Below are 26,924 nucleotides of genomic sequence, written 5' to 3'. Positions count from 1 at the left end.
CAGTCTCCGAGCATGCACCGCCCACACTCTTCCCCCCTCCCGAACTGGATGTGCAAGGAAAGAAAGGGATTATTTTCATTCCGATATTTGTGGCCCATTGACTTGCACTGGTTTCCGGTATCGGAATTGGCGGTACCCGATATTTTTTCGGTATCGGTCCGATCCAATCCGATCCAATATTTCCCGATATCGGAAGGTATCACTCAACACTACATATTATATATCTTTTGAGAAATCCATTTATTTTATGTATTTCTTTTTTGGTTTACCATTTAGACATTTTTACGATAGTACATTCTATAAATTGATTTTGTTTTTCAAGATATAATGTATGATATATGAATTAAAATGGTAAGAATTACTGTGACACTTTACACGATAAAAAGGAAATAATAAATAGAGGAAAATAAGCAAATATGAAAGTAGCAGAAAGTTCAAACTGACTATAAGAAAAATGAATTAAAATGCTTTGTATAATTTGTCCTTTGTCTTCAGTTCTGGGAAGTACCCAGTTGTTGGTGGACACCTCATGGTCCAGCAGTGGATGATGTTTTGTCTTGTTTTGTGATATTTTGGATCATTATTATTGATTGATACCATTCATCCTATTCAACCTTTTTTTTTTAAATAAAAAACTCTCAAGAAAAAACAATTTTACCCTCACTTTGATGCGTTAGCCTTCTGTACGACCTATGTGACTATAAGCCGATGTGTTTACATAAATAGTAGAAGGTTGACCACGAACGTACTAATGGTCCTAAAGCCATTACATCAGACAATAATATGTACTTAAAACTTATGTTACAATCTTAAAAAGGATTGGTGGAATGTTAAAAGTGGGGGAGGGATAGAAGCACCAAAGTGGTGATATTCTTTGTCTCTCGGTTCAGGACTCACTTCTTCTGGAATGGACCAACGTGCTGAGATTTACAACTTCTTAGACTCTTTTTGCATTCATTAGTTCATTGGCTAAACGATAGAGCAGAAGATTTGTATTTTCATAAGACTACAGGAATTTTGCTCTAACTGCACCAAATATAATTGATAGACGGGCGCAACAATGGCTTCGAACTGGGTACAGAACAGCATCTTCTTTCTAATTCTTCTCTGTTCAGGTGAGTACATCGTAGATGCCCGATAATAGATTCATTGGGGATTTATCAAAATTGTGGAATACTGATGGAGTTCCCCTTAGCATCTAGTCTGGCTCCAGATAACATCATGCCCTTTTGGCTAGAAAGATTTTTTTGCAATTAGGTTTTATCTGGACTGTTTAACTTCTACAGCATGTATTTATAACTGTACATAGCAAATTCCAGGTTGAGTTATCAGTGAATTTGTTAGTAAGCTGTTCTGAAAGCAGGATGTGCGGCCTTTATATCTCCTAAACCATCTTCCAAGCTGATTTATGACCACCCGAGAGTTCAGTTTAACTTTGATGTGGTCATAAAATGGGCGAAGAGAAGTTCAGAAAAAGAAAGAGTTACAAACAGAGAAAGCGCATTGACAGATTCATAGTTAAGCCATTCTGCAGCCAGCAATGTATTGTGAAACGTAAATGCTGGAGAAGCAACTGGTGCAAAATTCTGAATGAAACCTAACTGCAAAAAATCTTTGACCCAAAGTACATTCGTTTAAAGGAAAAGAAAAATGTCTGTCCCAAAGGTGTTCACATATGATGACCATGGATGATCGCGATGATTCTATTTATACTTATTTCTGGATCATTGACCATATAAACGGATTCTTGGAAATGGGGCAGGAAACCACGAAAAATCACAAGGTTTTTATTTTTTTGCATTCTGGTTGGAAACAGACTTCAATCTAAGAAATCTTAGAAATTAGTAGTTAGTTGGAGGTAGAATGTGGCAGAATTTTTATTTAAAGTGGTGTTTTTCCATAAGTATAAAAAATGGCACAGCTCCACACTTGGTGCCCGTAGGCTATATGGAGTATGCAGTTCATCTGCATTCAGCCCGTGGACAAGAGTGGCCCTGTTTTCGCAAAAATGAAAAAATATTATAATCCTGCACACTCCTTTTAGGGGACTTCCACATATACTGGATTTTCAGGCAGAAAGTCTGAAATATATTACATTAGCTGAAAAGTGGATACCCTTTTAAAAAATGGCAGCCGTACACTTCACAAATAGATTGGTGCATAAATTGACACTCGGGGTGGAATGTAAACTTGCATCCTGATGATTATTTCTGTGGATTTTTATCATGAATTTTACACTTTGATATGCAATGGGTCACAATAAATCTGTGAACATGCAGATTTTTTCTTGGAGTGAAATTCACTGTGAAAGCCACAACTGATTTCTTCTTCATTCCCTTAGAATTCGTGCACATGACCGTAGTTTCAGTCAAAGAGCGATTCGACAAAACATAGGACCAATGTTATTCTATGAGGCTGTGCACGATTTGCATCCAATATTCATCTCACACTCGGCCACGCAAGTCAATAAATCCATTAAAAAAAAAAATCGAACTGCACTTGGATGATGCCTAAATGCATTCTGATTTTCCTGGACTGACAGAATAGAGAAGACGGAGAATTTATTTTTTCCATCTGCTCCTCATCTAAGAAAATCGGATCACACTATAATTATACTCAGAGATTAATCAGATTGTAATTAGTATAATCATCCCAATTATCTCAGATAAGAAAATACAGTATTCTGACCCTAACCTAAGTGTGAATAATTAATTTATTGCATAAAATGATGGCATGTTTGTTGTACTTGTAAATTAACATAATAATATATTTACATATATTTATGTTTCTGGTTAAGGAACTCAAGAAACATCTAACTTTAAGCAATCAATGTCAGCTGAGGTGCGTCTTCTACACTCCCTCATGAATGGGTACGAAGCCAAAGTGAGGCCAGTTCAGGACTGGAAAAAGGCCACCGATATCCACATAGACATAACTGTTTACGCCATTCTCTCTGTGGTGGGTATATATATATATATATGTTGCTGCTACCCGATAGATATAGTTTGTGTATCTATATAAAATGGGTTTTTATGTGCATCATCTCTAAGTGCAACTTCATAGAAAGAATTATACCAGAATTTATTCCACTTAAACCCAGTGCACTGTTTGGTTTTCCTCGACTTCCTAAATGGAGAAAAAAAATTATTCCTTTCTACTTTCCTCCCGTTAACTCAACCACTTAACAGCCTTAGTCCACCTGTAAATATTAAAAGCTTCCTCTCCAAATGAAACTACCTCATACCCTAATTTTACTTATATTTTTCTTAAAAAAAATATATATACAATGTTTATCACTATTTTCAATGCTTCAATTCATAGGATGAAAAAAATCAGCTGCTGACCACCTACTTCTTGTATAATCGGGTAAGAAAATTGCTACAGACTTCTATCGACTTTTTCCAAATTCAAGTTTTCTGAATGTTAGAATGGTTTAAAGTTTTTTTAAAACTTTTTTTTATGCCTATCCATAGGATGTGCCATACCGACATGATAAGTGGTGCCCAACGTCTAGGACTTCGGGTGGTCTTGTAGACTTTTTTTTTTACAGTGATAGATGAAATTTCACCATCAGAATATAACTTTCACATAGGAAGAAATGAATGACTACGGCTCTTATTTCACATAATACATTGCAGCCTCACTTTAGTGCCAATTGTATAATCAAGTCCTCATTTAGGAAGTTTTACAGCAAAAAGTCATACATTTCGCACAATGTTGCACAAAATTCAGAGGGATGAGGGAGAGGAAGAATTTCAGGAATACATGAAATTACTCCAGGGGAAAAATTTGCATAAAAAAGTGAGACTTTTGGAAAAATCACATTGATGAATCAGGCGAACACATCTGGGTACCCCCCCCAAACCATGTCCACGATGGCAAAGCAAAAAAAAAAACACAACAGACAAACGTAAAAAAGTAATTTAAATAGAAGTGCAAATCAAAAGAAGAATTAATCACAAATAAAAAAACAGGTTGAAAACACCAATAACTAGACAGACAATAGCGCAAATGAAATAACAATTTCGGTCCTACGTGTTTAAATGCAATAATGGCTGGGATATGACACCACACCCTCCTTTGTGGGTATTAAACTGCCAGGGCTCCTGCCAGTCTTCAAAAACAAAAGACTGATGGTCACTTCCAAACAGAAAACAGGTGTGCACAGGCGCTTACTAAGAGTGGCCATCTCCACATATATAACCAACAAATAAATAGCACTCTGTAGCGCTATAGCATGCAAAAATGGAATACATAAAATATTAATTGCATTATTGCTCTAGAAAATAGGAAAAGTTGAGAATTCTTAGCGCATAAATTGGCCAATTCATGTGTACCCAGCTGCCGCGATAAGGCGATTCTCGTTGCTGGGAACCTGCTTAATGTGAATCCTCTCCTAGGCTGAAGCCTACAATTATATGGTTAGATAGGATCCTGTTATGATTAAACCTTCCAGAGGCTGAGGGGTGGAGTGTTCAGTCAGAGAAACTATGCATACAAATATCAAAAGATTGACTGTCACTTCCAAACAGGTGTGTACAAGTGCAAACTGAGAGTAGCCATCTCCACATATATAGCCAACAAATAAAGTAGCACTCTGTAATGCTATTATATTAAAACATGAAATATATGATATGCGAATTGCATTAATGCTCTAGAAAATAGGAAAAATTGACAGAGCACTCCACCCATCAGCCTCTGGTGGTTTTAATCATAGCATGATCCTACCTACCCACATAATTGCAGGCTTCAGCCTAGGAGAGGATTCACATTAGGTAGGTTCCCAGCAACAAGAATCGCCTCATCGCAGCTGCTGGGAATACATGAATTGGTCAATATATGTGCCAAGTATTTTCTAATTTTTATATAACAATAATGCAATTCACATTTCATTTATTTCAGGTTTTAATGCTATAGTGATATAGAGGGCAACTTTATTTGTTGGTCTCATCAATCCTCATGATGAAAGGATCATGGCGCTATATTTACAGCACAGTAGGTGACTGGAATTGCCCATGTGCAGAAGAAAAGCAGCAGGAACCTTGCTATGTTACAGCCTTATAAAATCATATTACCTGTGACTCTAGTCACTACTCACGGACAAGCTGTGAGATTGGGAAGCCAAGAGGTCCAGGGGGCAGATACTAAGAGGGTTTATCATAAACAAAAAGGGGTAAGGCAAAGTCATCATGCCACAGTCCGAGGTCAGAATTTCAGGAAGGTAGCAGATCAAGACAGAGGGGAAAGGCAAAGAGATGATCAGAGGCAATGTCCAATGTCAAGCAACAATAGTTTAGAAACAAAACCCTGAAGAACAAGGCAAACATGCACCACTGAGCTAAGGCTAAAACTGGCAGTAATCAGAGGCAGACAGCCAGCAAAATAACCAGGGACTACACTGGAACTCGCAAAACTAACAGGTCAGCATGCCCCAGCCTCAGATTGGATGGCTGAACCATCACTTGACACACTGAGTGGAGAAATCGTGCCAATACTTCTTGAAAGGGAATGTGTCAGCAGGATTTCACAACTTAAACTACATATGTACATATACATCTTTCAAAGAAAAAGGGCTATGGTAGACCCAAAGCCTCTGTCTCTCCAGCTATATTCCCTGCCCAGTATCACCTCCTGCTTGACTGATGGCTCCTTTGCTTGAAGTCACACAGCATAGAGGCTGTCAGTCAAGCAGGAGAAGGTGACTCTGGGTGAGGAATAAAGCTGGAGTGACAGAGGATTCAGATCTACCATAATCCTCCAGCCTCATTTGCATATCAATTCAAATGCTGATTTCTCAATAAAGGAAGAAAAGACTGGCCATTTAAAGGTATTTCTGGATTTGTCTTTTCAAGAACTATGTGCATATATAAATAGTTTGGGAGGTGAAATCCGGGAGACAGATTCCCTTTAAGACTAGAAAGCCCAAAGAGTCCTTGTAAAATTAATGATGACTTTAAATTGTTAGTGATTAAAACAGTTATTTATAATCAGAGCACAATCCATTACACATTGTGTTACTTTCTTTGTATACACGTTTATTTTGTGTTCGTTTTTCAGTACTGGATCGATGAATTTCTCCAGTGGAATCCAAAGGACTTTGACAATATGACGATTATTTCCATTCCTAGTGAGAACATTTGGGTCCCGGATATAATGATCAGTGAATTGTGAGTATCGTTCTGGCATTCTTTATACACAAAGAAACAGAAAAAAGAAATATAGGGAAGGTATGATTTATTGTAGGTCACATTTCAGCTCGATTTATCTAGGAAGATGTTGGATTGTTTCTTAGATTTCTAATCTTAAATTACTAAAATAGAAATACATCTATATTGTAAGAACATGCTTTATATGTAGGTTTATTGTGTTCCGGAGTATCAGAATAAGGCTACGTTCACATTAGCGTTGCGTCGGGCGCAGCCGTGGCGACGCATGTGTCATGTGCCCATATATTTAACATGGGGGCGCATGGACATGCGCGTTGTCTTGCGTTTTGTGACGCATGCCTCATTTTTGGCCCAAGCGTCAGGATGCAGAGGACGCAGCAAGATGCATTTTTTTGCGTCCAAAATGAAGCCAAAAATGGACGCATGTGTCACAAAACAATGCGTTTTTGCATGCGTTTTGCATGCGTTGTGTGTTGTGTCGCCGACGCAACACACAACAACGTAAATGTGAATGTAGCCTAACTTGTAATGGTCCTGGCTGATTCATAAAAGTGCAAGATTCACAGTAACATGTAAAGTTTAACATTTTGTACACATCGAAGCAGAAATTCCTAAGAAATGTTCATAAGCAGCAATTATTTTTCTGCAGCTAAAACCTGCTCTCCTGGCAGTAAAAAAATGTTACAGTGAAAACGCATTTTTGCAGTGTTTTTTTGAGTGCCAATTACATTTGTGCTTTGTCTACACTACATATATAATAAAGTTAGTTTTATGGGCTAGTCCAGGATTTTGATATTAATAACCTACACTTAAGATAGGTCATCAATATCAGACCAGTGGAGGTCAAACACCCAGGACCCATTGTGATCAGCAATGGCCACTACTCAGTGTACAGAGCTGTGATGTTCTGGGTCCATACAACTGTGGGACCTATTAACAGCGCATCCTGCACTTGTCTGACCTCCAGTGATTTGATTGATGATCTTGCCTAAGGGCAGATTAACTAGGTTCAGGTTGCTTAACCCTTAGTTGGTGCAAAGAAAGAGGCGAGTGCTTTTTCCAAAAAATAAGACCACTTTGTTCTTGATTTCTTCAGTATTGATCATAGAATTTTAGGAACTGTGCACCAGAGAGCAAAAGAAAATGCTTGAATACTTGCAACCTTTCAGATGATGTACGCTTCGTCAGGCATAAGACTATAGTCTAGGTTGACTCAATCGTTTGTATGGAGAAGTCAGAGATGGTCTTCTCCAAATGTAGACCGAGTAGTAAACAGACAACATGGTGCGATAGAAGAGTCTGTTTACTGCTGAGCCTACTTTTGGCAAAGACCATTCCTGACCCCAGACTTCTCCATATAAATGAGTGGATGCCCATAGATTACAGTCCTTGTTTGATTCTTCTCTTTGTTTTGCGATGAGAATCATGAATATGAGAAAAATCTAAGAAAATATTGAAAAATATTCTCTGCCTTCTGGTGTGTGGTTTCTCAAAGTATCTGATTAATTTTTCGTTACGGTAGGTCATCAATATCGAAGTCCTGGACAACCCCTTTAAGTTTATGTTTAAATACCATTTAAAAATACAAGTTTTATGATCTAATTGCCATAAACCTTTCCAGGTACCTAAGTGACACCATTAATTGGACATTATCGGGGATCATACTGTAGAGATACACAACCTTGAGGTGGTACTGTGCTGCTAATGGTTACCAGTAAGAGAAAAACTATACCCACGAAGATCCACCACAATCTACAGTACATAGTGTGATGTCCACTTACTGTGTCTTTATGGAAACATTTGCACAGGTCTATATAAAACCTTAGGACCGTCCAATATCCGGCCAATATTATAATCACTGTGAGATGCTCTTCTTTCCACAGTTTGGATTCGGGAAAATCCTTAGGACATAGTTTTGTCTACATCAAAAACACAGGACTGGTAAAATATCAAAAAACAAACAAGCTATCCACCATGTGCATGTTCCACACCTACTTCTTCCCTTTTGATGTCCACAACTGCACTTTGAGCTTTCGCAGCCAACTACACACAAGTAAGTCCCAAACTTTTCCTTGAATACATACATCACCCGAGAGAATATATGCTGTTGTGACCCAAACCTTACAGGTAACCCAACTTCCTCATAGACTGCACCGCTCTCCTGTCCTCATAATGGCTGCCGATGGAGGAACATGTGACCAGAGCTGCCCGTCAGCCTCCTCCAATAGAAAACCAGTATTCACCATATCCAGTGCTTCTTTATTGGAGGAGGCTGATGGACAGGTCTGGTCTCACGCTCCTCCATCAGCGGCCATTGTGAGGACAAAAGAAAAGTGAAATCTGTGAGGAAGGAGGAGAACTTGTAATATGTATACATTAGTGAGTGCCTTAAAGTCTGGTCCTCAGCACATTTGCTTAAATAAAGATATAGTAAACGATCCCTTTAACAGTTATCAATGAGTATAGATAAAGGGGGTTCAGATATTACACAATAATCAATCTGGCAGAAAAGAACAACCCCAGTGTTATTCATGGCTCTTGGTAGTTTGGGCATGTTCTTACAGATTATGGCCTTGATTTATCAAGATTGGTGCTTTGCATGCAGGCTCCTAATAAAAGGTGCGCTGGAAAAGGTGCTCCAAATTCATTAAAATACATATGGCTCTTAATGAATTTGGTGCATCTTACAATTGGTGTGCGCCTCTACTAGAAATGCAAATTGTCTCTTCAGAGAAGAAGAGGACTAGAACTCTAGTGCCACCTATTCGAAGTAGCAATCCTAAAAGTCAATATGAGCCTTGTCACATGACTTAGGAGAAAAGCCAAAACCAATATCTCAGTTTGCAGACACTGTTTCGGGGTATTGCCCCTCATCAGTGCATAGTGTGAGATCTGGTTTTGCTGGGTGAGAGACATCTGACCAGGATCCAAAGGGTAACGTTTCTCCTTGACATGTCACTCTCCCCAAGGAGAAAGATCTCCACCAGAAATGTTACTCCAGCTAGCTTTGTGGTGTGAATTGTGAAGAATTTACCTGGTGGGCTTCCAGATGCCCTCTCCCATCCCAGCATCCGATTGTGGATAACATGACTTATTGTCGTTACCAGCCGAACACATCAATATGTCCACATGGAGAACAGCAAATGATGCAAAGAAGGATCTGCGAATGTTTTACAATAAAGGAGAATGGGAACTGGTCAAAGTATATTCCAGCTACAGACTGGAGGCTGATGAAGGTGAAGAGTTCGCAGTGCTAACGTTCAATGTGAGTAAACGCAGAAGTGGTAATCTGTATAACATGTTACATTATAATCTATGGCTAATCCATGAGTCTGAACATATCTTGGTTAATCCGTCTTTATTAGAAGGCCTCTTTCTTATATGCTGACGGAAGGATTTCCTTCAGTTGTGAACTGTAGGAGAATTTGATTTGACAGTGAGTTTTTAATTTTGCTACAGCTCCCCCACAGGAAAAATAAAGTATTACACATTATTTAGTATTCAGATAGAGAAAAGCTTTCTGCTCCAGGGAAAAAAAAATCCCGGATTCTCTAACATCGAATTTGATAATTAGTTTTAGACACAGTATATCAGTAGTTTTTCATAACATAGCTCCATTGAAAGTCTACTCTGGAGTTTAGATCTTCAGTGTCACAGAAGAACCAAAGAAATGAACCGGAACATAAGTTTGTATACATGCAACATATAGAAGCATGTTTACTCCGTGGTCATTTATCAGACTAAGCCTAAGACAGAAGCAAAATGCAAGAGGCAAAATTAGAATATACTTTGTAGTCAGTAAGTAAATAGTAAATAACATAGGGTACTTAGTAAACAATGTAAAAGCATAAAATTCATACCACCACATCAAGGTGTACCCAATCGGGACGGTCCTATCCTCTAATATTGAAACTTAACCTAGTCATATGTACCCTGTGTTATTTGTGTTTACTATTTACTTCCTTACAGTAGGGTATATTTTTATTTTCTTTCTATCTTAGGTAGTCCCAGAGGACCTAATGGTGATCTCAATATTTCAGCCCCCATGTCTCTATGGCCTGTGAAAAGAGTTTTTTAAAGGTGCCATAAGTTTATTTAGTAGCACTTTAATTTTTTTAAATTTATTACTGTTTCATCTTTATTATTTTCCATAGATCATCTTTAAGAGACATCCCTTGTACTATTTGGTTAACCTGATCATACCCAGCATCTTTCTCATGGCTTTGGACATTATTGGATTCTACCTCCCTATTGAGAGCGGAGAAAGGATTACATTCAAGATCACCCTCCTGCTGGGTTACTCGGTCTTTCTTATCATCGTTACGGACACATTACCGGCTTCAGCCCACACTACTCCTATTATAGGTATGAATGATCCAAGGGTAGATATACAGTATCATCGATACAACCTGGGGCACAGGGGCCCTAGCGGTAAGGGGGCCACTATCACCTCCAAAACTGGTGGAATTGTGCTTTATGATGAGATATTGGACTACAAAGAGCCCATATATTGTTCTTTCTCAGGGTAATTCGGTCTGTGTCCATCAGTAGTATGATCCTATAGAAATATACAGTAAAGGAGTAACTATCTGGGACACTTACTGCATATCTGGACCCTGATATCGATGGTTGGATACACCCATATCTCAAGAACGGGGCCTTTTGCACGCAAAACAATGGAGAGATGGGTGCACATGCGCAACGCTCACCAGTCATTTTTTTAAGGGATCTGAAATGATCAATATCTTCTCAATATGCCATAAAGGTTCAACAAATACCAGTCCCATCATTAGGACATGCATGTATCTCAAGCTCACAAATCCAGAGAGTGTGCTGTCAAAAGTGGAGAAGTGTCTGCGCATCTTTTCGGTTCATTTCCATAGGTGCTTCAAAAATATTGATATCCTTTTGAAAAGCCATAAATGTCCCTGACAATAGAACCTCTTGAAATCGAAACAAACGTTTTATTTTTTAGGTTTCATTCATAATTAGTACACATGAAGATAAGCAATGTTGTCATACTGTATGTCTTATTAGAGAAATTCCACTTTTTTTCTCCTCCTGGATTGATAATTCTCATTTCATGGGTACAAATATGTCTTCAGTGACTACAGATTCTCCCACTATTGAGATAGGAGATGACAGTGGAAAGACCTACTGATAGGGAATCTAGATTCTGAGCACCAAACGGGGACAGTGCTGATATCTGTACACTGCTGCGGAACATGATGGCGCTATATAAGCAAAGCATAATAAATAAGTATTGGTATGTTTATTTGCTTAGTGGATAATGATTGTTTTCCCTTCAGATTGCTATTTCCTGGTCTGTATGGCTTTACTTGTGATCAGCTTGACAGAAAGTATCTTCATCGTCCGAATAGTCAGTAAGAAAAATATCCAGCCGAAAGTACCAAAATGGATGAGGATATTAGTTCTGGAAAAGTTAAGCGTCTTGGTTTGTATGAAGGACAAAAACTGGCGCATCAAGCAAAAAAGGAATCTTTCCGATGAGCCGCAAGACATGGAGGACACTAGTAGCGGTGAGTTCCTAACTGGAGGTCTTTGAGGAATAGGTGATTGTTAAACAGGGTCCTCATATATTTGTTTCCTCCATGTATACGATAATTGCCATCGTTACTGTAATCCCATTTGTTTAAAATTAAAAAAAAATACAATTTGAAACATTTTTTTTTATATAATTATAAAAAACAAAGATATACAGAATAGTATGTCCCTAATGGAGAAGAGAGAATTTCCAATTGTGTGAGATGTGATTCATGAAGCCAGATTGTCCAAGGAGTAAAGGAGTTGTCTGGTGAAAACAAGTTATCACCTATCCACAAAACTTATTGATCGGTGGGGGGCCGATTGCTGGGACCTGCACTGATCGGTTGAAGAGGGTACTTTTACACCCGTTAGAGTGGAGCAGCATTTCGCATGCTGGACCGCCTCCCTTTGATTCCCTATGCGACTGCTGACTTGGCTTTCTCCAGGTGCCTTATAGAGAATGAATGGAGCGGACCTGTTGATCCATTTTATAACTTGGATAAAAGTGCCTGTCAGGGATAAAAAATCTCCAATTTGCGCATCCGATTGGTGGGACCCTGGCGGAGCAGTAAGTTATCACCTATACGGTGGATTTGTGATAACTTGTTTTCACTACACAATCCCCTTTACCAAACAATGGGGCAGACTGTCAATAAGAAAAAAAGATAGCTCAACTTTCATTTGTGAGGGCGTTGTCCTACAGCGTCTGCATTCGGCAGGCAAAGCCGCTGAATTTTTCTAGGCAAAGTCACTTCAGGAGAGAAATACCTCATTTTTTTCCTGAATTGAATTCGTTGGTGGCTTTGCCGTCATTTTTCCAGGCAATGTCTTCTCACCCAAACACTGAACATGTTACTTTTTTTAACCGCTTCAGTTTCCAAATCCTGGTTAAAAAAAGTGACAAAAAGAGGGGAATATGTGCACAGCAATGTCGGTTTTACATTGCTGTGCACTGGGTTCAATTCTTGCGGTTGTTTTGTAGCGCTTTTTCAGGCGGTTTCCAAGCAGAATCCACCTAACAAAGACATCGTGTGCACATACTCTTCAGCTGCGCTGATAGAACGAGAGCTACGGACAGCAAAGATAACATTTTCTAATTGTGATAATTCCATAACTTTTACCAGGGGTTGTACACACCCCCAAGTTGGAAACAAGAACATCCGGTTATTATATTAGACAAACCCTTGTAATAAGATGATAAAAACCAAGAAGGCGCCATAACTCCCTTACAAAATGGATATCTTGTTTTTAAGAAAAACAACTGCCACACCAAGGCTAAAAATGGACGCACCGACCAAAAATGGATGAAAATCAAATCCAACACATTGGGTTGGGCTGTCCACTTTTGAGGATCATTTTTTTATGCATGTATTTGAAGCTAAAATTAATTTTTGCAATTGGGCCTCATTAAAAATTTTGCACTGTTTGGCTTTTCCAGGCTTTTTGTTTCCCGACACATTCAACTTTGATGTAGTCTGTGGTCATAAATCAGCTGAGAGGAGTTCAGAGTTACAAAATCTTCTGTCAGATTTTCATAGAGATTCTGCAGCCAGCAATAGACAGGCAAACAATGCAAAATGCTTGATGAAACCCAATTGCAAAATTGATGTTTAGCTGGTTGCAGGATGTACTTGCTATGTACATACACTAGTCTAGTCCCCTAATCAACCAAAGAGGTACATGTAACGATATTTCCCATGCAGACTGTTGTTCAGTGTGAAAAATCAATCATGTGCACACTGGATCCTCTGGATCGTCTCCCGAGCCTTATTCGAATCTGATCACAGTCTTTTACTGGTGCTGCTTACGGTCTTCTACCGGCTTTGCTTACAGTCTTCCACTGGCGTTGCTTATGGTCTTCTACTGGTGCTTCTTACGGTCTTCTACTGGCTTTGCTTACAGTCTTCCACTGGCGTTGCTTACGGTCTTCTACTGGTGCTGCTTATGGTCTTCTACTGGCATTTATTACAATCTTCTACTGGCATTTCTTACGGTCTTCTACTGGTGCTGCTTACGGTCTTCTACTGGCATTGATTACAATCTTCTACTGGCATTTTTTACGGTCTCCTACTGGCGCGGGTCACTTGTCTTCCTCTTACCTCAGGTCACAAATCTTTCTGTCAGCTCAGGCCTTCTCTGGATTTTGACTGCTCTTGGACCCTTATGTTTCATTGGCGGCTGTAAGCCCATTTCAAAGCCACATGTCCTGCCTGGTCCTGGCTCTGGCGCAAACTCCCCCCTTTCCGGCCTGGCCTTTTATATCTTTGTAACTGTGACACAGGTGTCACCTGACCTGGTGTCGTCTTCAATCTCTTCCTTGGGAACATACACTTCCACTCTTGGGGTTCCTAGTACTATAATTCTTTCTTTACTTTCCCTTTTGCCTTTGACCAACAGATGGTGGTGTTCGCCCACAGATACTCAGATACTAATCATACTCGTCTTTTCTCTTGTCTGCTTCCTTACACACGCACTGCACATCTCCTGAACGATCCACAAAGCTTACTTTCGAAGCTAAGTTTCACGAATGCTGGACCATTGTTTTGTCTCACACTTGTATTTCTCTATAACTGGAATACTATGTAACCTTATATTTAATTTACACAGATAAAGTGAACAGATTTACTGGGATTGGTGAACCCTCGGCACAGACACCTGCAGTAATTAATGAACGCTCGGAGATTATGGAAAGCATCTTCAATGAGATAGTGACCATCCGTCAGAATATTAAAGACCACAATGATCACGGAACGTCTAATGAATGGCTGCTCATTGGATACGTACTAGATAAATTCCTTTTCTGGGTGTATTTGATAACTGTGATGACTTACAGTGTTACCTTGGTAATATGTTGGTCAAATCATATAGTTGTCTAAAATTTGAAGCTGACCAATAATTTTGTGCATAGGTTTATCAATAGTACATGTGAGTATCTGAAACTTTGTAATGTATATTAATATGGAAAGTGGCATTGTATAACATCTCTCAAAGGGTTATTTCACCCCCCCAAAAAAAAAATAAATATTTTTTTTTACATAATTGCTAACTGGTTTCTATCAGAGCTCAACTGTCCTGATTTCCTCCACAATAGAACTTGTAATTTCTAGGTAGTGCAGCGCAGAACTGCAACAGACAGATCAGTTATGTGAAACTGCAAAAAGCTGCTTTATTGATGCTTATGGCAGAAGATAATCTTCTGCCATATGTATCAAAAGGGTAGCATTTGCCGTTTTACATCACTGAAGTGACTGCTGCAGCCATCAAACACAGATCAGCACTGCATGTGTAAGTTCTAATGAGCCTAGTTACTACAAGCTCCACTGTGAAAAAGTGCAAGACAGTTTAGCTCTGCTAAAAAGCAGCTAACAGAGCAAAGATGTAAAAACATTCAGGCATCTAAACTGATGTAGATAGCCGAAAATAAAATTGGACTTGCAAAGTTGTGTACAAAAGTACACAGTACACAGAAAAATACTGTGAATTATATACTTAGTTTAGCTTAATATGCCAAATATCTGTGATGGATGCAGCTGAGTTATCAACTCAGAGAGGTGGGGCTAGACACTAACAAACAGGAAAGAAGAGAGGTCTGCAGCACTGAGGAGAAGCGGAGTGCAGTGCTGCTGGGAAAAGTAGTTTTAGCAGTATAAGAATAGGACCATCATTTTTAGTTAAGTAAAGCTAGATGCATAGAGGGGGCAGACAGAGAGGAAACACTGGTACAAGAAAAGTTATATTGTGCTTAGCCACTATATTAACAATAAGTAACATGCATTTACTGTGCTTTGTGAAAAAAAATGTGATTGTGGGAATAACCATTTAATTTCTCTTTCTGGGACTTAAGCTTTATGTAAATGTTCTAAAATCTCAGTTCAAAATAGGGGATAAGGGAGTAGAGGGGGGAGAGGGGGAGAAGACAGGGATGCAGCTGCAGCAGGATTTCTGATTTTGAAAACAGAGGACAGGAGGAGGAGATGCAGTTGCACCAGTTTTTCTAATTTTCACATTGTAAGCAGAAGGCAGAGAGGAACGAGAATGGAGAATGCAGCTGCACCTGTTTTTCTAAGGGAAAAGGGGGGAGGAGGGAGATGCAGCAGCAGCAGAAGACTTTCTCCTTTCTTTGTATGTTTCACTGCTCATGTAATAACTGAAGTTTATGATAAATGTTAATCATTTCTAATTGTATTGTCTATGAGTATAATGCAAACTATGTATTTTTCAGATTGAATTAACCATTTGAAAAAATGCAATCATGTATGGTATTGAATATGCAACTTTGTGAAACCATTGGCTGTACACAAAAGATTTTTGAATAAATGCATATTAAAGTGTTTGTCTTTTCTATTTTTCTCAAGAAAACGTTTATTTTGCAAAGTATAGTTAGTCTGTTGCAAATCAATTGTGCTATCAGTGTGAAAACTACTATGATGTGGACTGACTTAGTTATCCACAAGATTGTATGGGCTAAGAGAGCTCCACTCCCAGTCTCTCTCCTCACATGCTTTCTTTCCTTTCACTGTCTCACACTAAACTCTCTAACCCCGCCTCCAGACCAGAACTTATAGGGTAGTTCCCCTGAAACCAGGTTTAGAGCTCCCCTTCTGGTCTGGAGTCCGGAAAAGTGTTATATGTTTGTGTTACCTGCTATGGGGACCCCTCCTTGCTTCCAGGCATGACATCACCCCCCTGAGGAAGGCAATGCCATTGTGGCAACCAGACTCTTGGGGTGCCACGCGTACTGTATAATCCCCATATATAGCATGATGGCACCAAACATATAATCTCCCATGTATAACAAGATCCCATCCTTGTATGCATGGCTCCCCCGGTCCCATTTTGTAAGCATGGCTGGGCTCCCCATCCTTCTCCATCCTCCCCTGTCCTCCCCGTCCTCCTCTGTCCTTTTCTGTTATACTTACCCCCCTCATACAGTCGCTGCACGTACCTGCATCTCTGTCCCAGTGCGTCAGCTTCTTCCTGTGCTGAGCGGTCACGTGGTACCGCTCATTAAGGTCATGAATATGCACTCCACGCCTATGGGAGGGGAGTCGCATCCATATTCATGACCTTATTGAGTAGTACCATGTGACTGTTCAGCACAGGAAGAAGCTGCCGTGCCAGGACAGAGATGCAGAGAGATGGAGATGCAGCGATGGAGGGTGAGTATTGATGTCTTCTGGAAGCCAGCAGCTGCAGCTGTCACTGTGCTACAGCCGCCGGCTCCCCGTGTGTTGCAGCATTCAGATGATGAACACTGAGTTCGTACGTGCACCTCGGTGATAATGAGCCACAAGGTCAGGCACCTGCAGTGTGCTCTGAGCCATGGTAGACTGGTAGTTGGGGACTCCTGGTCTAGAGCACTAAACAAATTACTTGGAAAATCCACCTCAATCTTATGGAAATATTGCCTCCATAATTACCTATTGTCGAGTTCCTGCAGCATCAGCCAGGTTCAGTGCATCCTTATAATAATAATGATCCCCATTGCACCTCCTTATAATAATGAGCCCCGTTGTGTCTCCTCTTAATCATGACCCTATTGTGCCTTACATTAATAATGACTCCATTGTATCTTCTCTTAATAGTGATCCTATTATGGCACCTGTTAACAATGACCCTCATTGTAGCTCATCATAATAGTGACACCCATTGTGTGTCTCTTCTTAACAATGACCCTCATTGTATCTCCTCTTAATAATAACCCCATTGTGTTTCTTTTTAATAATGACCCCCATTGTGTCTCCTTTTAACAATGATCCCACTGTCTCTCCTTGTCATGCACTGTGTAGGACAGACTAAGAGCAACACAAAGAGATAAGGGGATGGGGGCCCAACACAAGGAAAGCGAGGAGTGGAGACACTTAGGCAGGTCTAACATCACCCTGTCTGCCCTAAGAGACCCTAAATACGTTCCACACCTATCGCCGAGCAGGATACATAATCCCTGCCAGACCCTAGAGATAAAACCTGCTTAGGGAAGGAAGAGGTGAACGATGGTCGAACAGCACTAATACTAAAGACTGCTAGGATAAACGAAACAAGGGAGACACTTAGATTTAGTTGGCTCAAAGAGAAACACTGACGCCCTCCAAACTTCAAAGAGGATGCCAGCAGACTGCTACAGCTCCAAGCCTCAATAGAGAAGAGAAAATAGAAAATATCACCCGCAACTCCCAACAGGAAGTTTGGTGTTATAAATACCCAGGTCCAGGTGTGGCCAATAGCACCAAGGGAGGTAGCCACTAGTCTGCAAATTAAACTACTGAGACGTTCTGCAGGTTGAAAACGAACACATCTCCTGATTATCAAGCTCAAGGTTCCAAAGGGTTAATCAAGTCTCTTGTTGATTTGGGATAGCTGGACATGCCACAATAAAATGTTCCTTCCTCCCAAAATAAACATAGACCCTTTTTCTTGCAAATGTTGGGAGAAACATGCGACACCCAACTGCATGGGTTCATCAAACTCCACAAGTATAGGTTCACCCCTGGACCTTTCCTCCAACACCGGGATCTTGTCCCGAAAAGAGGGCTCGGAAGCAAGTGGTCTTACCAATCTGTCCCGCAGGCATCTATCCACCCGAATAGTCAAGACATGGCAGCCTACAAAGACACTGGAGTTTCATACACTGCTAATGCATCCTTTATCCTTTCAGTGTGGCCCTGAAGGAAATGGCTTCTGAGAGCCAGGTACCATAACGAAACAAGGGAGATATTTAGCTTGAGTAGACTCAGAGAGAAACACTGACGCCCTGCAAACTCCAAAGAGGATGTTAGCAGACTGCTACAGCCCAAGCCTTAACAGAGAAGTGCAAATAGAAAATATCACCTGCAACTCCCACCAGGAAGTTGGGAGTTATAAACAACCAGATCCAGGTATGGCCATTAGCATTGGAGGAGGTGGCTACTAGTCTACAAAGCAAACTACTGAGACCTTCTGCAAACAGACACTCCTCTTAACAATGACCTTCATTGTATCTCCTCTTAATAATGACACATATTGTGTCTCCTCTTAATAATGACCCCCATTGTGGCTCCTTTTAATAATCCACTCCCCCATTGTGCATCCTGTTAATTTTGACCCCCATTGTGGATCCTATTAATAGTAGTAAAGTCCATCTGTGCCTGTCAAATAATCAAACTAAACTAATACTCACCTCACTCCACTCCCGTGCTGAGTGGTGATGCACTCCTCCACTCCAGCTGCTGCCTGCATTAGCAAGCAGCAGAGCGGGGAGTCCATGGCGCCCTGCTCAACTACAGCTTTCCACAGTATTGGCATCCTGAAGAGACCGTTACTGTTGAAAGTATTGTGGGCCGATGTAGGACCAACCCATCTGGTGTTTGCCAGAATTACTAGATGGCCAGTCCTGACCTAGATGCACCCTCTCTATTTGCAGGGTTTGGGAGGGCTGTGATATATGTTCAGGAGAGCATATCATAGATTACCTCCAAAGATTTCTGTAATTTATCTAAATCTGTATTTCCTGCTTTATCTTAATATATACTTACCTTGTAATGTCTTCACATCCTGTTCCACCCAGATGTGTCCGGATCCCAGAATTCCAGCGGTGGAAGTTCACCGACCTCCATATTGGGACACCCAAGTGATGGAAACTGCTGGTGGTTCCAGCTTCTTGCTTGGTACCATCAACGGAACACTGTCGCACCACACACACACACATATACACACACACTGTACATGCCATACGCACCACACACACAAACACACACTGTATATGCCGTATACACCCCACACAATGCATACACCGTACGCACCACACACACACTGTATACGCTGTACACACCACACAAACACACACTGTATATGCCGTACCCACCACACGCACACTGTATACGCTGTACGCACCACACACACACTGTATATGCTGTGTGCACCCTCTTGCGCGGTACCACCAGCGGAACACTGTCGTGTACACGCCGCCGCCAGGATCAGCCGAATGATTCACTGACCGCCGCCATCTTTGTACAGGAGGAGCACATGTGCAGCTTTAATGTGGCCACTGCTATCTATCTGCACAAAGATGGCGGAGTTCTGATTTACTGCACCTGTGTGAATTCCGCGCAGGTGCAGGGAATTATTCAGCTGATCCCGGTGGCAGATGCGCGACGTGTCTACAGGCAGAGGAAGCCGGTCACATTAAAGGGGTTTTCCCACAAACGAAAGTTCATTTTTAAAATTGTCTGTGTCTTACCATGTACGGAGCATACCCCATCTCCTGGGCAGGGGAGGAAGCAAAAGACAATACTAACATTACAGCAGGGGATCGCAGTGGATTCATTTTGTCAGGTAAAATATTTCACTGACTGTTTTTAAACAATATTTTACCTCACAAAATGTATCCTCTGCCATCTCCTGTTGTAATGTCAGTATTGTCTTTTGCTTCCTCCTCTCCAGGAGCTGTGGTATGTTCGGTACACGGTCAGACACAGACAATTTTTAAAATGAACTTTCGTTTGTGGGAAAACCCCTTTAAAAAGCAAATATCAACACCAACATGGCTCCTCCTAAAAAGTACGCCAATGACAATGAAAGGAAAGAAGCAAAGGCACAACGTCGAAGACAACAACGGGTAAATTTTTCCATGTTAATAAAATGTTACCTTTAACTACTTTGCTTTCATTTTAACACGGGGGAGGGGTGAGAGTACATAGGAAAGAGGACACAAAGGGGGGAGACAGCTCAAACAAGAGAACACCTGAGGGAAGAAGACAGCACAGTGGTGGAGAAAAAGAGAGTACACAAGGGGGAGAGCACATTGGGTACACAGCTCAAAGAAGAGATGACATGAGAGGAGAAGACAGCAGATGGGGAGAGAGAAAGCGCACAGGGGTGAGAGAGACAGAGCTTAGGGGGGAGACAGCTCAAATGGGACAGCATATGAGGTGAGAACACAGCACAGGAAGGAGAAAGACAGCAGTCAAGGGGCAGAGCACATGAGGTAGACAGGTCAAAGAAGAGAGCACAAATGGGAGAAGTCAGCACAAGGGGAAAGAGAGAGTGGATAGGTGGGTGAGCACATGGGTGGGAGAGATTCTCAAGGCTGCAAAGCCTGCCCCCATCGCGACTTTACCGCCCTCCCGATGCGATACCTAATAAGAATAAATCGTTTAAATAAAGCAAAATACAGGAATAGTCCCAAGGTGATACAAATAGAGAAATCATGGGATTCATTGCCAATGTCTTTATGGGTAAATGGTGGCCATATTGAAAGTTAATATGTTTTTTTAGCAGTTGTTTGGCTTTTTGAGCTGAACTGCGAATACTTAAACACTTAAAATAGACTTTACAAAGATTAACAGGTTTCACAAAACCGTTACTAAAAGGTTGTACAACCGTCTCACACTGCAAAGTCTTTAACACCTCAAACACTTCACATAAAATAATAACAGCACCCGAGCAAACCTACAACGAAGGTGTCGTTACAAGCAGCACGGCGGTGCCTTGTTCAGTAACATCAGCAAATGCAAACATTGCTTCACGCTTTATATATTGTTGGGTAAAAAGAAACTTTACAAGTACAGTGAAGTAGCACGTTATATCTATCCTGTAGTGATCATGATTTTCAATAATGAAGAGGACAAATGCACGATGCTTGCTGGGCGTCTGACGGCAGCAATGAAGACAGATGAATGTAAGGGGCCACATAGTTTCCTGGATAATCTGCAAAACCACAACTGCATTAACCCTTTAGTGACCAACCAATTTTGACCTTAATGACCGAGCCAATTTTTTATCACTGTCACTTTATGAGGTTATAGCTCGGGAACACTTCAATGGATCCCACTGACCCTGAGAACGTTTTTTCGTGACATACTGTGCATCATGTTAGTGGTAAAATTTCTTCGATATAACTTGCGTTTATTTAGGAAAAAAAAGGAAATTTGGCCAAAATGTTGAAAACTTTGAAATTTTCAAACTTTTAATTTTTGTGCCTTTAAATCAGAGTCATGTCACACAAAATAGTTAATAAATAACATTTCCGACATGTCAACTTTACATCAGCACAATTTTTGGAAAAATAATTTTTTTTAGGAAGTTATAAGAGTTAAAAGTTGACCAGCGATTTCTCATTTTCCAACAAAATTAAAAAAAAAAACTTTTTAGGGACCACATCACATTTTAAGGGAATTTCATGGGTCAATATGACAGAAAATACCCAAAAGTGACACCATTCTAAAAACTGCACCCTCAAGGGGCTGAAAACCACATTCAAGAAGTTTATTAACCCTTCCGGTGCTTTATGAGAACTAAAGCAATGTGGAAGGAAAAAATGAACATTTTCCTTTTTTCACAGAAAATTTATTTTAGACCCAAACTTTTTTATTTTCACAAGGGTATCAGGCAAAAATGGACCACAAAATTTGTTGTGCAATTTCTCAAGAGTATGCCGATACCCCGTATGTGGGGGAAAGCCACTGTTTGGGCGCATGGCAGGGCTCAGAAGGGAGGGAGCACTATTTGACTTTTTGAACGCAAAATTGGCTGGAATCAATGGCGGGTGCCATGTCGCGTTTGGAGACCCCATGATGTACCTAAACAGTAGAATCCCCCCAGTTCTATCTCCAACCCTAATCCAGCCCTACCCCTAACCCCAACCCTAACCACAACCATAACCCTAACCACAACCGTAACCCCAATCCCAACACCACCCTCTCCCCAACATCCCAACCGTAACCCCAACACAACCGCAACCATAACACAACCCTAACCACAACACAACCCTAACCCTAGTCTCAGCCCTAACCCTAGCCCCAATCCTAACCCTAGCCCAACCCTAACCCTAGCTCTAACCCCACCCTAATCCTAGCCCCAACCCTAACCTCAGCCCCAATCTTAACTCTAACTGCAAAAAAGTAATCTGGGGAACATGGCAAGCTAGAGCGCCCATAGTGTTAGGGGCAGGGAAGGAGCCCCTGGTCCCGGGACACCCGACAACAGTCGTGACATTATATGTCCAAAGTAGGCAAGTGGTGGAGCAAATATCAGCAGATTGGTGGAGGTGTTGGCTGGAAGACAGACCACTTTGTTCTCATATTGATGATCTATCTTAAGAATTAGTTTTCAATATATTACATAGTTACATAGTTATTAAGGTTGAAGGAACACTATAAGTCCATCTAGTTCAACCCATTAGCTCTTGGAAAACGTATTAAGTACTTAATTGTAAATTTAGAAGTAATTTCATGAGTGCTTCACCTTCATATAATCTAAAAGAAATTATTTTAGGCAACCAAGATAGCAAATAATTAAACGATAATGGTTTATTTGGAAATAATGTTCCACTTGCAAGACCTACAATACTAGGAAATTTCATTATCTGATCATTCATCGTTATATCATTTCAAATTAGGAATATTTCCTCTACATTTTGTTGCTTTTGTATCATGCATTTTTAATGCGTCACGTTATCAGCAGTACTACAGCCCACAAAGTAGAAAGTTCTAAAAACTTCAGTAATGTAGATTAATATCTCCAAAGACTAAGTGCACAAGCTTACAATAAGTTCAGAATACATCCGGCCTCATAGACCTAACTGTATCCTCATTAGTAAGAAAATAACGGTTGGAAATCAGTTTAAATTCTCAATACTTAAGATCCTAATGATAACGTAGATCATAAATTTCGGAAGTATTACTATATGTCTCTTGGTATTTTCTTTCATCTATATGCTGTGTGGGTCAGGATGTTTATTTTCTTTATGTTAAGGTGAAGTCATTAAAGGCTTACTTACTTCTTGGCAAGTTGTCACTTATCCACAGGATCGATGATAACTGGCCAATCTTTGGGGGTCCCACCACTGGAATGGAATGATGGTCACATATGCGCTTTATACAGCCATCTTGGGAAGTCCTACAGACAATGAATAGCGCGATGGCTACATGATTAAATCTACAGTGAGTGCAGTGGTAGTAGTATCAGGCATGTCTTGGAGAATAAAGGTTCCTTTGTCCCATAGAAAATGACCAATACTATTAAAGACCAAAAGACCTGAGTGGGGGTTTGTTTAGTTGGACATTTTAGATATGGTCCTACGAACTTTAAGTTAAACCACTAGGAATGCATCATGCCTCTTTTCCAATGGGGCATTTAGATCCTTGCTCATGAGATTGGATGTGATCTCAGTAGGGGTCCACAAAGTAATCAGCATTTGCCTAAATGCCCCATTGGCACATTAAAAATATTTGTTGGACTTGATGGACCTAAGCCTTTTTTCAAGCTTAGAAACAATTAAATTACCCTGTATAGATAGGAGTAAAATGGGAATTAGCATTTAAATTCAGTTTACTATGGATTTTCCTGGCTCAGAATTCCAGATTACCCTCATCTGGTTCCAGTTTCAAAAACAAAAATGGGTTCCCATTGTTTTCAATGGGATTCGAGTTCTGATTCAAGTTCGGGAACAGTTCTGGTACCTGAACCTGAGCTTTAAAATAAAGTTTGGGTAGGATACCAGAACCCGAACTTCCACAGGTCCGCTCATCCCTAGGTACACTCATATATTATATAGAATCATTACAAACAGAGTGATCTATTTCAAGTGTTTATTTCTGTTAATGTTGATGATTATGGCTTACAGCCAATGAAAACAAGAAAGTCATTATCTCAGTTATTTAGAATAATTAACAAAAAACACCTGTAAAGGCTTCCTAAACTTGCTAAAGAAGCTGGCTGTTCACAGAGTGATGTATCCAAGCACATTAATGGAAAGGTGAGTAAAAGGAAAAAGTGTGGCTGAAAAGGGTGCACAAGCAACCGGGATAACCGCAGCCTTGAAAGGATGGTTAAGAAAAGGCCATTCAAAAATTGGGGGAGATTCACAAGGAGTGGACTGCTGCTGGAGTCATTGCTTCACCACACACAGACGTATCCAGGACATGGGCTACAAGTGTCGCATTCCTTGTGTCGGCCACTCATGACCAATAGACAACGCCAGAAGCGTCTTACCTGGGCCAAGGAGAAAAAGAACTGGACTGTTGTCAGTGGTCCAAGGTGTGGTTTTCAGATGAAAGTAAATTTTGTATTTCATTGGGAAATCAAGGTCCGGAGGAGGAGCGGAGAGGCCACAATCCAAGCTGCTGAGGTCTAGTGTGAAGTTTCCACAATCAGTGATGGTTTGGAGAGCCATGTCATCTGCTGGTGTAGGTCCACTGTGTTTGATCAAGACCAAACTAAGCCGGGCGTCTAACAGGAAATTTTAAATTTTGGAGCACTTCATGCTTCCCTCTGCAGACAAGCTTTTTGGAGATGGAAATTTCATTCCCCAGCAGGACTTGGCCTTTGTCCACACTTCCAAAAGTACCAATACCTGGTTTACAAACAACAGTATCTCTGTGCTTGATTGGCAGCAAACTCGCTTGACCTCAACCCCATAGAGAATCCATGGGGTATTGTCAAGAGGAAGATGAGAGACACTAAACCCAACAATGCAGACGAGCTGAAGGCTGCTATCAAAGCAACCTGGGCTTCCATAACCCCTCAGCAGTGCCACAGGCCGATCGCCTCCATGCCATGCCGCTTTGATGCAGTAATTGATGCAAAAGGAGCCGCGACCAAGTATTGAGTGCATTTACTCACCATACATTTCAGTAGGCCAGCATTTCGGATTTTAAAATAATTTTTCAAGCTGGTGGTATAAAGTATTCTAATTTACTCAGATAATGATTTGGGGGTTTTCATTGGCTGTAAGCCATAATCATCAACATTAACAGAAATAAACTCTTGAAATAGATCACTCTGTGTGTAATGACTAGTGTTGAGCATTCCGATACCGCAAGTAGCGGGTATCGGCCGATACTTGCGGTATCGGAATTCCGATACCGAGATCCGATACTTTTGTGGTATCGGGAATCGGTATCGGATCCATAGTGATGTGTAAAATAAAGAATTAAAATAAAACATATTGATATATTCACCTCTCCGGCGGCCCCTGGACATCACCACTGGTAACCGGCCGGCTTCTTTGTATAAAATGAGCGCGTTTAGGACCTGAGAATGACGTCGCGGCTTCTGATTGGTCGCGTGCCGCTCATATGACCGCCACGCGACCAATCACAAGCCGCGACGTCATTCTCAGGCACTAAACTCCTCATTCTAGGAATTTAGGACCTGCGAATGACGTCGCGGCTTCTGATTGGTCGTGTGGCGGTCACATGAGCGGCACGCGACCAATCAGAAGCCGCGAAGTCATTCTCAGGTCCTAAACGCGCTCATTTTAAACAAAGAAGCCTGCCGGTTACCCGCGGTGATGTCCAGGGGCCGCCGGAGAGGTGAATATATCAATATTTTTTATTTTAATTCTTTATTTTACACATTAATATGGATCCCAGGGCCTGAAGGAGAGTTTCCTCTCCTTCAGACCCTGGGAACCATCAGGATACCTTCCGATACTTGGTGTCCCATTGACTTGTATTGGAATTGGATATCGGTATCGGCGATATCCGATACTTTTCGGGTATCGGCCGATACTATCCGATACCGATACTTTCAAGTATCGGATGGTATCGCTCAACACTAGTAATGACTCTATATAATATATGAGACTCACTTTTTTTATTGAAGCACTGAAATAAATTAACTTTTTGATGATATTCTAATTTAGTGAGAAGCACCTGTATATATACACAGACAATATGAACACAAATAAAGCACCGCATGTATTTTGTGATTTTCAGTTGCAATTTTATTCTACTTGCAGGTATTTGTGCTCGGCATTGCTTTTGTAGTTTTCCATCTTGAGGATGACTATTCCCATAGATATCTGCTAATAGCAACACGGTAATGTTACATTTCCATTAAGAAGTTAATTGCTGGCATTTACAGGCCGGAGATGACGTAGCATTAATGTTGCAAACTAATTGAAGAAAAAAAAACAGTTGAGTAACTGGCACTAAATGGATGACGAGTGCGCTAACGGTCTGTAGGAACGGGCGGGAGGCTTTGTCTGATCCCAGACATTCGGAAGCTACAGTAAGAGGGATTCAGTCTGTACCTCAGGCACCGGCATCCAAGTCCTTGTAAGAAGCAGATGGTAGAGGACGACCAGATCTGGACACAAATCATTGACCATTTGCATCTACCGGGCAAACAGAAGAAATGTACGGGACATGGACCTTACCCAGCGCCTGCATCCTATATCTCATCAGTACCTGCACAGGTAAGAACTCCTGCTAGACCATCATCAGTTTG

General features: G+C 40.8%; 1 protein-coding gene across 1 annotated transcript; it reads left to right on the top strand.

The window, feature by feature from the left end:
* Positions 1-1,060: 1,060 nt before the first annotated feature.
* LOC138652248 (5-hydroxytryptamine receptor 3A-like) lies at positions 1,061-26,517 on the top strand. The gene is made up of 11 exons (XM_069743016.1): positions 1,061-1,115; positions 2,798-2,958; positions 3,322-3,366; positions 6,058-6,167; positions 8,051-8,220; positions 9,275-9,432; positions 10,322-10,532; positions 11,477-11,707; positions 13,617-13,793; positions 14,322-14,557; positions 26,434-26,517. The coding sequence occupies exons 1-11, from the start codon at positions 1,061-1,063 to the stop codon at positions 26,515-26,517; spliced, it is 1,638 nt and encodes a 545-aa protein (XP_069599117.1).
* Positions 26,518-26,924: the final 407 nt, after the last annotated feature.

The sequence above is a fragment of the Ranitomeya imitator genome, chromosome 10 (assembly GCF_032444005.1).
Source record: "Ranitomeya imitator isolate aRanImi1 chromosome 10, aRanImi1.pri, whole genome shotgun sequence".
Classification (NCBI taxonomy): domain Eukaryota; kingdom Metazoa; phylum Chordata; class Amphibia; order Anura; family Dendrobatidae; genus Ranitomeya; species Ranitomeya imitator.
This window is presented reverse-complemented; position numbering and strand designations above follow the sequence as displayed.

Coding starts and splice junctions, on each gene's coding strand:
- LOC138652248 (XM_069743016.1), top strand. CDS start 1,061: ATGGCTTCGAACTGGGTACAGAACAGCATCTTCTTTCTAATTCTTCTC. Junction 1,116..2,797: donor TCTAATTCTTCTCTGTTCAG/GTGAGTACATCG, acceptor TTTCTGGTTAAG/GAACTCAAGAAACATCTAAC. Junction 2,959..3,321: donor TTTACGCCATTCTCTCTGTG/GTGGGTATATAT, acceptor TTCAATTCATAG/GATGAAAAAAATCAGCTGCT.